The sequence below is a fragment of the Indicator indicator genome, unplaced genomic scaffold (assembly GCF_027791375.1).
Source record: "Indicator indicator isolate 239-I01 unplaced genomic scaffold, UM_Iind_1.1 iindUn_scaffold_147, whole genome shotgun sequence".
NCBI classification, from domain to species: Eukaryota; Metazoa; Chordata; class Aves; order Piciformes; family Indicatoridae; genus Indicator; species Indicator indicator.
The window spans coordinates 71,942-84,526 of NW_026539244.1; the positions used below are offsets into that span (position 1 = coordinate 71,942).

At 46.5% G+C, this 12,585-nt stretch overlaps 1 protein-coding gene across 1 annotated transcript; it reads left to right on the forward strand.

The window, feature by feature from the left end:
• Positions 1-11,098: 11,098 nt before the first annotated feature.
• On the forward strand, positions 11,099-12,040 carry LOC128980386 (olfactory receptor 14A16-like). The gene has a single exon (XM_054398857.1). The coding sequence runs from the start codon at positions 11,111-11,113 to the stop codon at positions 12,038-12,040; it is 930 nt and encodes a 309-aa protein (XP_054254832.1). The 5' UTR covers positions 11,099-11,110.
• The last annotated feature ends 545 nt before the right edge of the window (positions 12,041-12,585 follow it).

The window sequence follows — 12,585 nt, forward strand, 5'->3', positions numbered from 1 at the left end:
GGCATGGAGGACTGTTGAAAGAGGAGAAAACATTACATAGGTTAGGACATAATTCCTTGAGACAGTTCCATGGCTATTTCCCAGACAATCCTCTCAAAGTTACTTCTCTTTCTTTGGATGAACTTTGTGCACTCCCACCTAGCAATCATTCCAGCAGAAGGCAGCTGTCATGTCCTGTGACTCTGATGGTGCAGATGGGAAGCTCTGATCTGGAGCATTTCTTCCTCCTGCTCCTCTGTGGAAGAGAGATCCCAATAGGCTGTGGGATGTGGAACTGCAAATTCCTTGTCCTGCAGCAGAGACTCACAACATTCAGGGCTGTGAAGGTTTCTTCTCTTGAAGCTCTCAACATCCTTCCAGTCCTGACCACCCTGAAGCTGCCTCTCCTTTCCTCATCTCTCTGAGATCCCCTGGCAGTGCTCTCAGCCCTACTGTGCTGTGCAGAAGAGCTGCTCCTGGGCAGAGCTTTCTTTCTGCCAGAAGCTCTCTCTAGCCCAGGAGCCTGGCCCAGCTCAGCAGCAGAGGCACAGACCAAGACATTTTAATGACTCCTCTGGTGGCTTTCTTGTGGAGTACACAGCCTCACACTGAGAGGAAGCTGCAGAAACCCCTCACTAAGTGAGCTGTAAACTGCCAAGTTTCCTGGAATATTAATGGGCCCCACTGAGAACCATCTCTGACAAAGCCTCCCCAGGAGCTTGTTAAGGGAGAAAAGCAGAAGCAAGAAGGCCAACAGGGAAGTCAATATCAAGGTTGCTCTGATGCTGAGCAAACCTGGACAGGTTTTGTCAAGCCAAAGGGCCAATTCCTATTCCCCAGCCCCTGGGAAGGGAGATCCTGTTCCTCTCGTATGGATCAGGGCTGTTTGTGGGGCAGTGGGATGTGAGGATGAACAGGAGGTCTATGGTGTGACACTGCTGGGTGGTGCAAGGAGGTAATGAGGTCTTCCTGAAGAAACTTAAGGCAGCTTCTTGATAGGCCTTGGTTGCAGACACAATAGCCATAACGACACTGATGAAAAGTTTTTCTCTGTTGGGGTCGTTCAGCCTTGCCACACCCTCAGTGGTCCCTGCCACAGGCTGCCCTATGGTGTCCCCTATCTGCACCTCTTCCCTTGAAGACACCAAATCCTCTCTTCAAGTTCAGCTCAAGATCTCACCACCCTTACTGATATCTCTCCATCCTCCCTGTCAGTTACTTGAAAGAGAAAGCCATGGGCTGGGCCAGCCTCCCTCTGTGTGCAGCAACACTGCCCTTGCCAAGGTGTTTCTTGTCTCCACTTCCCAAGCCACACTTTCTTCCTGTGTTGAGATTTTTTTTCCACTATCCAGATCAGCTCCACCAGCTCTGAAGCCACCCTTCAAGAAGCAGCAGGTTATGAATGTGATGCTCTGAGCCTCTACTCCACCAGCCTCAAGAAGCCACCGTGATTGGGCAGGTGTTTGAGGCTCCAAATCTCATCTGAGCCCTTTATACTCCTCCCCACTTCTCTCCAACAGGATGCCCCACAGAGGAACCAGCTGGTCTTGTTTTGGCCGCACTAGGGTTCAGTGGAGGGGGATGATAACTCCCCTGGTGCAGGTGACTCACTAGTCCTAACACAGCCCCAGCTGCAGCTGCCTTGCTCATGGTGAGCATTCACTGGTGGCTCCTCTTGCATCTCTAAACATGCCCAGGACTCCCTGTGGTGACCTTCTTGGAAAGAACTCAAAGGGGGCAAAGCCAGGGCCAGTGAGGAAAGAATGAGCAGAGCTGGGCTGTTTGTACTGGGTGGGACAAGAAGTATCCCAAGGGTGTTCCTCAGGGGTCAGCTTTGGGACTGGGGCTGTTTAATATCTCTGTTGGTGGCATGAATAGTGGGACTGAGCCACTCTCAGAAAGTTTGTTGATGACACCAAGCTGAGTGGTGTGCTTGACACACTTGAAGGACGGGATCCATCCAGATGGACTTGAACAGGCTTGAGAGGTGGCCTCACATGAAACTCATAAGCTTCAGGAAAGCCAAGTGTAGGGTCCTGCATGTGGGTTGGGGCAACCCCAAGCACAATTATAGGCTAGGGGATGAGTGGATTGAGAGCAGCCCTCTGCAGAAGGACTTGGGGGTGCTGGTTAAGGAGAAGATCAGTGTGATCCAGCAATGTGCAGTCCTAGCCCAGAAAACAACTGTCTACTGGGCTGCATCTCCAGCAGTGTGGGCAGCAGGTGGACAGAAGGGATCCTGCCCCTCTGCTCTGCTGAGACTATTTGCAGTGCTGGGTCCCGCTCTGGAGCCCTCAGCAGAGGAAGATATGGAGATACTGGAGAGAGTCCAGAGGAGGCCACAGCAATGGCGCAAGGGCTGGAACCCCTCTACTGTGAGGCCAGGCTGAGAGAGTTGGGGTTGTTCAGCCTGGAGAACAGAAGGCTCCAGAGAGACCTTCTGGTGGACTTTCAGTGCTTTAAGGGGCTGATCAGAAAGCTGGGGATAGAGTTTTGAGCAGGGCCTGTAGTGATAGGACAAGTGGTGATGGCCTGAAACTAAAAGAGGGAGATTCAGAGTGGAGAGAAGGAAGAAATGTTTGACACTGAGGGTCATGAAACCCTGGCCCATGTTGCCCAGAGAGGTGGTAGGTGCTTGTCAGGGAATAACACAAGATACCTCTCACTCCCACCCCCCATCTTTCTTGCCTCCTCTCTCTTTCCCAGGAGATAATAAAGGGAGGAAAAAAATGGTAGAGAGTGTGTCGGTGTGAGCTGAAATTCCCCCCCCCCCCCCAACAAGTAACCAGGCTAGCCCAGTCTGGAAGCAAATGAAGGCTGTATTTACAAGCAGAATCTAAAATCTACGATGAAATGCAATGAATATGTACAAATATACAAAATTCACAACATTTACAAATATCAACAGAAAAAGCACAACCGATCTCCCTTTGCTTCCCCCCAAGGAGACCCTCCCAAAGGGGCCTCTCTCTCTTCCAGGAGCTTCCCCCCAGGCTCCCCTGGACAGAGAAGCAGAATTAGTTAAGCAGAAAGTTGTTAACTTAGCTGCCAAGGTCAGTACGTGTTATCTTCAGCCAGAAGAGAAGAAGAAACAGCAGCCAGACAGCCCAGCAACTGCCCCCACTGCAGAACGCAGAATGTGCCGAATGCCTACTTTGTTTTGGGTAATAGTTCTTAAACATTTCTATCTATCCAATGGAAGTGTTTAGAACAATCGTTATTTTGCTTTCTTACACCCAATAGTGACTTATTTACACTCTTTCACTTTCTCTGTTTTGAACTTTGCAAGAAAAAAATTAAAAAGACAGTTTCAATCCATCACAGAGAGTTTTAGTTGATTTACACAAAATATTTTACTCCTCTGCTACAAAGGTATCAGCTTACACCAGTGTATATAGAGAGAAGTGAGGGCAAAGGGAAAAAGGAACACCAGTCCAGATCCTGTAACATTCAAAATGCAGCTGCTCAAAAAGGGAACTGGAGGAGCCACAGCGTAACCAGTGCCTCACACAGTCGTAATGATAGTGGAGATACGGCAGGGAGGTTGGATTAGATGATCTTAAGGTCTCTTCCAGCCTAGGCCATTCTATGATTCCATATATATTATGTGGTGCAAACCACTACATTCTCCACCCCTTATCCCACACTATTCTGAATCACGCTCAGCAGCAACTTCCATCATGGTATGTATGTAATTTACTGTGCATTCTCACTCAAAGTGAGATTATTCTGTGGCATACAATAAACATTTCCATTTTCTTGCATTGCCCACCAGGTGCATCCTGGTCCTTGGGCAAAAGCAAACCCACAAATGGGTTTGCCTTTACCTGGAGCAGGGTTAAACCAAGCCTTCTTCTCTAGTATGTTCTTTATGTGTTTCACAGGAACTGAACTGGTCTGGCAATTTTATATTGGCTGATAATTTCAATCAACAACACATGACAAACTGGGTAAGTTTCCCAACACCCAGGGCTTGCCTCTACTATAGTCAACACATATTGACTACATTTGCTACCACACAGGAATGGGAGGAGGTGGTAGAAGAAGCCACAGTGGAATTGCTTAATTTTCTTGAAAAAAAAAGGGGACTTAGGGTATTGGAGAGAAAAAAAAAGCACAAACGGTGGAAAGGAAGATTAAATATCTGAGACATATTCTGGCTGAAGGTTTGCGGTGTATTGATCCAGAAAGAGCCCGAGGAATTTAGAAATACCATTACCAAAGACAAAAAAAAAAAAAAAATGTGACAGTTTTTAGGGCTAGTAGGGTATTGCAGGACCTGGATTGAGGATTTTTCAATTCTAGCCAGAATTGAAAAAATGCCCTTTTGACACAAGATAATCCCGAGGTTATATTGTGGACACCAGAAGGGAGGCAGAGCTTTAAAAGGTTAAAAAGCAGGTTAACTGAAGCTCCAGCCCTAGCCCTTCCAGACTGGGAGAAAGTGAATTATAGGTGGATGTTAAACAAGGCCATGCTAAAGGAATTCTAACGCAAGAACACGGTAGGAGTCTGAGACCAGTGGCTTACTTTTCCAAACTATTTGATCCAGTGGCTAGGGGGTGGCCTCACTGTCTGCAAAGTTGTGCAGCTACAGCTTTAATGGTAACTGAGACCCGAAGGCTGACAGCAGTGGGATCTCTCATTGTTAAGGTCTCACATCAAATTAAGGCCTTGGTAACTGAAAGGGCTTCTAAATGGATGACCAGTGCTAGGCTGTTACAGTATGAAATTTGTTTAATGGAACAGGAGGATTTAGAATTAAGAAGTGGGGAGAGGTTTAACCCAGCCTCCTGTTCAACTGGTCCTGAGAGGAGGGATTTGGGTGAAATCCATGACTGTATTCAAGTAACAGACCTTCAAACCCGAGCTAGGGAGGTCCTATGAGATACGCCTTGGCCAGGTGCGGAAAATGTGTTTACTGACGGATCTTCTAGAGTGATAGGAGGAAAAGGAGTTACAGGGTATGCTATAATAAAGAGAAGGGAATTGCAAGAGGGAGGAAAGTTACCCTCCACACAGTCAGCACAGGCTGCAGAATTGTATGTATTAATTAGAGCTTGTGAATTGCATCGAGGAAAAACAGTAAACGTATTTACCGATTCAAAATATGCATATGGGGTGGTTCGTGCATTTAGGAAACTGCGGGAGGAAAGAGGATTGTTGACCTGTAAGGAAAAAACTTTAGTTCATGAGGATTTAATTATTCACCTGTTGGAGGTGGTGAATTTGCCAGAAGCAGTGGCAATAAGACATGTCAAGGGACATCAGGCAGGACACTCAGAGGGGACAATAGGGAATCAATTGGCAGATAAAGAAGCTTGGAAAGCAGCATTTCTGTCAGAAGCATCTAAGACCCTCCCTTTACTCTTAGTGGTTCAGCCACTGAAGGAAGTGTCTTTTCTGCTGGAGGAGTTGGAAATAATTAAAGATAGTGGGGCAGAAGAAAGGGGATACTTGGTAAACAATGTGTGAAAGAGGGGGTAATTGGTAAACAATGTGTGCTAAGGGTTTTGGCTCTATAAATACTGAAGCAAATCAATTAAGGGAGCCACTGGGACTCTTGAGGACTGGCAGAAGCCTTCCTCAAGGTGTATGCTGCTTTGGGTCTTTTTGGGCTAGCCAAAAGAGCTGTTGAAGGCTGCTTAATTTGCTCCAAAATGAATAACAGTTACAAGGGAAGTGGCCAGGAGAGGTCGACCCTGGGCTGTACGCCCATTCCAACGGTGTCAGGTGAACTTAACAAATAATTTCAAGGTATGGAATAGTGGAGGCGATAGATTCAGATAGAGGAACTCATTTTACAGGAAAAATTCTTCAAGGCAGCCTTAGGAATACAATGGGACCTGCACACCCCATGGCACCCTCAGAGTTCAGGCCAGGTAGAGAAAATAAATGGGAAATCAAGAGACAACTTTCAAAGCTAGTTTTAGAAACCAAAATGCCATGGACATGGCTTTTACCATTAGCTTTGGCTAGGATATGAGCCAGACCCAGAGGGGCTATACAGCTATCCCCCTTTGAATGAATGTTTGGATTTCCTTATCCTGCAAACTCTTGGCCCAGTGGGGAAGTGGAAATTAGTGATGTGTATTTAAAACATTATGTGTCCAGGATACTGTCTCTTGTGAAATCTCTCCGAAAGGAAGCTCAGCTGGCACAGACCCTGCCTTTGGATTTTGCTGTTAATAGCATCCAACCAGGAGATTAGGTCCTAATTAAAGAGTGGAAGGAAGCACCATTGGTGGCAAAGTGGCGTGGACCATACCAAGTGTTGTTAACCACAGAAACAGCAGTCAAAACAGCTGAGCACGGGTGGACTCATCACACACGAGTCAAGACCTCCAAGGCCCCAGACAACTGGACTTCTAAATTGGAGGAGAAAGACAGGAAATTGTGGTTAACTCTCTGCAGAAGTGGATCAGAGCAGTAATCAGTAGGTCAATGTTGGGAGGATTGCCAGGTATTTAAATCAGTCTGAAAAAAAAATCAAAAAACCCCACAAAACTACCTCCTTTTGATCTTCCAGCAACTGGTGGGCTGATGCTAGTGACCAGACTGTTTTTGCCTTCTTGATACGGGAGTATTTTTATACATTCATTGAACACATTTGGTGCAGAGAGCAATAGGCTGGTGAAGACACATGCTGGATTAGAGGAAGTACTGACATCCGTTGCCCATCTAGTCAAGGGCAAGACTGGATTAGTCACTGTATTTGCCACCAAGAACTTCTTGCTCCGCTGTTGGCTGCAACCCAATAGGCACTGAGTGGTGGAAATATATACTATACCAGACCTTGACATAGGATGGTTTGGGCTGGATGCCAGTTCTTTTGGCCAATAATGACTTTCGTTACAGTCATTAAAGCCATACCTTGTACCCAGTGTTATCAACAGGTCACAATTGGAAGGAATAGACATTATAGCCTTGTCTATCACAGCCATATTAACTCAGGGTGCTATCAAAACCCTAAGGAGTGTACCAAACTAGGGCAGACCTATTGGATGGCCCAAAATCTGGGTATAGGAGGCACCAAGAGAGGCCAGGTATGTCTGAAAGGAGAACCCTGGATCTGCTTCAGTAAGCTAGGACAGAGGGGTCTCAGTGATAATGGAGGGCTTCAGGATCAGGCCAAAGAGCAACTAGTACAGAATATGATAGATGCCTTAAAGGCCTCTGTATCTAAACCATCAGCTGCAAAGGAGGTGAGCTCACTATATAAAGAACTCAAGGAAAAGTCACAAAAGGAACTGGGACTCCCTTTTGTAGGCGAAAATTTATTCTAGCTGAAAAAGTGGCGGAAAACTTAAATGTAACTAATTGCTGGGTCGGTGGAGGTCTCCTGATGAGTGAGGAATGGCCATGGAAGGGAACCAGCTTAGATCCTTACCAAACAATTAAATGGAATCACTCAGTTATTACAGGTAAAGACGAGAGACCTCGAGAATGGGCATTGACATCAGACACTATTGGAGCAGAATGCATAGAGCGAAAGTGGAAGCCTTTTAATAAATGGGTAGGAGAAACTCCCTGTAAACGGACATTGATATACAATGGTACCCACTCCGGTTGGTGGACTGAAAATCCTTCATGGTACTGGTCTAGGGAGAATGCTAAAAATTGTATGAACACTACTGAAAGTGACATATTCAATTGTTCAGGGACAAACCCATTTCAGGGAATATTCAGCCAGTATTTTTCTTGTTACCTCTTGATAAGGGCAATGAATTGGGGATCCCTGTTTTTGAGGACTCGGAGAGAGAGAAAAGGTCTTTCGAAATTGGAAGTGCTCAGAGGTGGGGCAATGACTAGTGGCCACCCCACAGAGTAATAGAGACCTATGGACCTGCAACCTGGGCTCAAGACAGTAGTTAGGGATATCGAACTCCAATACATATGCTGAACAAAATAATCTGATTACAGGCTGTGGTGGAACTCGTAAGCAATGAGACTGCCTCGGGATGACAATGGAGAGGCAGTTATAAATATAGCCACCAACATCAGGAAGATAGCTCATGTACCAGTCCAAACCTGGAAAGGATTGGAATGGGGCATGGTGTCTTGGTTGCCTGGTAGGCCATGGGTCAAACGACTACCATGTATCATCCTGTGTTTTGTATGGCTTATTCATCATGCTGTTAGGCAGGTTATACCCATATCAAGTGACCCAGAAACAGCTATAAAAAAAAAGGAGTATTATGTATCTGCAAATAAGACCAAAATCATAAATAAGACAAGAGGAAAGGATTAAGTTAATGGTGAATGAATTTTGTAAAGACAATTCTTAAAATAAGAAGAGGAGGGATTGATGGGATTAAGAGTAGGTAGTGTCTTTACAAAGGAAGAATTGCCTAAGGGGGGGTTGGAAGAGAAAGGGAGGAACCAGACAGTTTGCTCTATCTATGCGCACGTTAACAAGAAAGGGGCCTACTTAGTACCTTATCTTTAACCTTGCTGTGAATCATTAGGGGGTCTGTCAGAAGGTGACAGACACTGAACACAGCCTGAACTTCTGACCTTTTAGGACAGATCACAGGCTTAATAGACTACTGAATATTAACTTCTCCACCCAGAGAAGTGAAGAACCTAATTTAAATGAACATACGACGTATGAAGCAGGGGGGTGGCATGTGAAAGGGGACATGTAGTAGGCGTTCTGGGAAAGACTGTAAATCCTGAGTACCTTAGCCAATGGGGAAAAGGAGAGGGAAATTCACGCCTGGGACTTTAGGATAAAAGGGGGGCTGTGTCTCCCAGCAACTGGAGAGACCCCACAGGGAACTCTCCCGTGGACTTTGCCTTTATTCGAATAAAGCTTTAGAAGACTCCTCTGTCTCCGCTGTGAACAGGAACTTCTAAATCAGATTAATTTTTCCTTACAAAGTGATTTAGAGAAGGACAGCAAACTCAGTAAGTTTCTTGTATTATGCCTTTATTACAGCGCTGGACACAGGTAGGATCTCTCCAAAAGACCTGTGTATCGAAAGAGATTTCAGTACAAACTTATATAGTCCATGCTTCTTATCTTATTCGGAAATATATCAATGTGAAAGTATCAATGTGAAAATAACAGAGGGATGTTGAGGTTTACACAGGCAATCCTGTTTCCTCCTGTCTATACAAAGGTTATCTATCTAAAGATGACAGGGGATGGCAATATTTCACAGAAAGTCAAAGGTTATCTATACAGGGGATGGAAGTCCTGGTTCCTGTTTGTTGGGCTTGTCCTTCTTTTCTTCAATCAAAGGCAATTAATTGATGATCATTCCCAGCTCATTAGACACAGAACTGCCCAACACCATTAGGGTAGAATGTCCTGGAAGTGGCATTAATGACCCAGCTAAACTGTTTGGCCACTGCCCTTTCTCCTCCTTCCCTGTTGCAGTGGTCCAGGTTAGAGGTCAAGGAGTCAATAGGCAGGTGCCGTTGAGGCTGCCTGGGGGGGGGGCATGGAAGCTGGACCCCGTGACTCATGTTTCACATAGAAACTGCACGTGTCAGAGGCTAGTTGAGAAGGCGTGTACAGTTTGCCCACCATACAGCACTTTGAACTGATTGGGTACATTTGAAAATGTGATCTGCCATTGGGCCATTCAGTTTTCAAAAGGGGAATTTATAGGGGGTGATTCGAAAGCCCACATTCTGTCCATTAGCGGGATTCGAGATGGCGACAAGCACCCACTTTGTGCCTGACTTCAGGGTGATTAACTGCTATTGTCCTCGTAGCAGTGTGTTTAGCTCCGAGCCACACCACAGCAGCATGCTCTCTTTCTCTCCCTCACCTCCTCCAATTTGGGATTTCTTTTGGATTATCCCTGCCCTTTGGTCTACAAGTTACAGCTCTGGGCGTCTCTTCATTTGGCAAAGTTTTGGTGATGAGAAGCTCAGCGGTTTGCGACTAACTAAAGCTAATTTACTTGGTTATTTCTAAAGTTCACAGACTGTTTCTCTGTAGCTTAGTTCCACAGTGAGGCTGGGAGGGTCTGTCCTGACTCCCGAGGCTGCATAGTTGTTTGTTTTTGCATTATAAGAGTTTCCAGTTTGTTCCTCTGTATTCCAAGTTTCTGACTTTTCTAGACTGTTATTCCATTGTTCATTAACATCTTACTGTGTGTAATCAACCTATCATCGACCAGGCAAACTAACCTGGGTCAAATTAGCATGGAAAAATAATTTTGATATCTAATAAATCATATTCATAATTTCTCATATTACCAGCTTATAAATTTGATCATAAATCACATCACTCCCTGGCCCACATTCACTCCTGCACAGAATCTGGAGGGGTCAGGACTTGGCCCTTTGCCTTGACAAATCAAATCCAGGTTAGCTGAACGTCAGAGCAAACTTGGCATTGTCCTGAGCTCCCTGTAGTTGTTCTTGCATCTGGTTTCTGCAATAACAAGCTCCTGGGGAGGCTTTGTCGTTGATGGTCCTCAGTGGGACCCATTAAAGCCCCAGGAAACTTTGCAGTTTGCATCTGACCTCCTGAGAGGTTTCTGCAGCTTCCTCCCAATCTCTGAGTTTCAGTGACTCCAAAATAAAGCAAACAGAGAAATCACTGAAAGGCCTCAGGCTGGTCCTCTGATGCTAAACTGGGCCAGAGGGAGCTGCTGGCAAATGGGTAGTACTGTAGAGAGACAGCTTTGCCCAGGTACAGCTCCTCTGCACAACACAGCAGGGCTGAGGGCACTGCCAGTGAGATGAGGAAGGCAGAGGGAGCTTCAAGGTGGCCAGGACTGGGAGCTCATCGAAAACTCCAAGAGAAGAAACCTTCACAACCCTGGAGATGGTCAGTCTCTGCTCCTGGACAAGGGATTTGCAGTTCCTGGAGCCTGTAAAGCTGCCACATTCCACAGCCTCTGGGATTGCTCTTCTACAGAGGAGGTAGAGGTGTTCCAGATCAGAGCTTCCCATCTGCACCATCAGAGTCACAGAACATGACAGCTGCCATCTTCTGGGATGACTGCAAGGCTGTGAAGCTGGGAGTGCACAAAGTTCTCCAAAGAAAGAGAAGTAACTTTGAGAGGATTGTCTGGGAAATAGCCATGGAATTGTCTCAAGGAATTATGTCCCAACATGTGTAATATCTTCACCTCTCTCAACCGTCCTCCATGCCCAGAGACAGACAATGTCCAACAGCAGCTCCATCACCCACTTCCTCCTCCTGCCATTCACAGGCACACGGCAGCTGCAGCTTCTGTACTTCTGGCTCTTCCTGGCCATCTACCTGGCCATCTACCTGGGTGCCCTCCTGGCTAACAGCCTCATCATCACCACCATAGCCTGTGACCACCACCTCCACACTCCCATGTACTTCTTCCTCCTCAACCTTTCCTTCCTAGATCTTGGTTCCATCTCTACCACTCTTTCCAAATCCATGGCCAATTTCCTCTGGGACACCAGGACCATCTCCTATGTAGGATGTGCTTCTCAACTCTTTTTCTTTTTCTTTCTTCTTTCAGCAGAGTTTTCTCTCCTCACTGTCATGGCCTACGATCGCTACGTTGCCATCTGCAGACCCCTGCACTATGAGACTCTCCTGGGCAGCAGAGTTTGTGTCCACCTGGCTGCAGCTGCCTGGGCCTGTGGCTTTCTCAATGCTCTGCTGCGCACAGCCAATACATTTTCATTGCCCCTCTGCCAGGGCAATGCTGTGGAACAGTTCTTCTGTGAAATTCCCCCAATCCTCAAGCTCTCCTGCTCCACATCCTACCTCAGGGAAGTTTGGTTTCTTGCCTTTAGTACTTTAGCATTTGTTGGATGTTTTGTGTTCATTGTGGTGTCCTATATGCAGATCTTCAGGGCTGTGCTGAGGATCCCCTCTCAGCAGGGACGCCACAAAGCCTTTGCCACTTGCCTCCCTCACCTGGCTGTGGTCTCCTTGTGTTTCAGCACTGGCTTCTTTGCCTACCTGAAGCCCTCCTCCATCTCCTCCCCATCCCTGGACCTGGTGGTGGCAGTTCTGTACTCGGTGGTGCCTCCAACAGTGAACCCTCTCATCTACAGCCTGAGGAACCAGGAGCTCCAGGCTGCCATGAGCAAACTGATCACTGGATGACTGCAGAAGCAATAAACTGTTTGCCGCCTTTTGCAGAGCAGTTCTGGTGTCATCCAGTGCAGGCCCAGCATGGCTTCTCGAGTTTTTGGTGGTGATGGTGGATTTGTACTATTTCTAACATCATCATCCCCTTCCTAATTCACTCTGCTTTTCAAACTAAGAGTTTGTGTTACAGGACATCTGCTCCTTGTTTCTTTAAACAAAATAAAGGGGCTTTCAGTAACATTTGTTTTCCCAGAGACCCTTCCTCCAAGAAATTTCTGGAGATTTAGGAACAGTTTCAAGTGTACAGAGCTGGAGGTGAAGAGTCCCAGCACAGCAGCAGTTCCAGGGAGCACCAGCACTTGATTTTCCAGGGCTGTTGTCTTTACACTTCCACACTGTCCATCCAAACCCTTGTGTTGGTTTAAGGCCTGAGTACTCTGGCAGCTTGCTCATGGTTCTGCTATGTGGCAGTCCTGTGACCACAGGCAGGGAAATGCCACAGGAACTTCTCTGACTCAGCTGGCCTCCGAAGGAGCATTTCCACAAAGACAGGTGATCTG

What these genes read in the sequence shown, in the direction of transcription:
- LOC128980386 (XM_054398857.1), top strand. Translation starts at nt 11,111, where the DNA reads ATGTCCAACAGCAGCTCCATCACCCACTTCCTCCTCCTGCCATTCACA.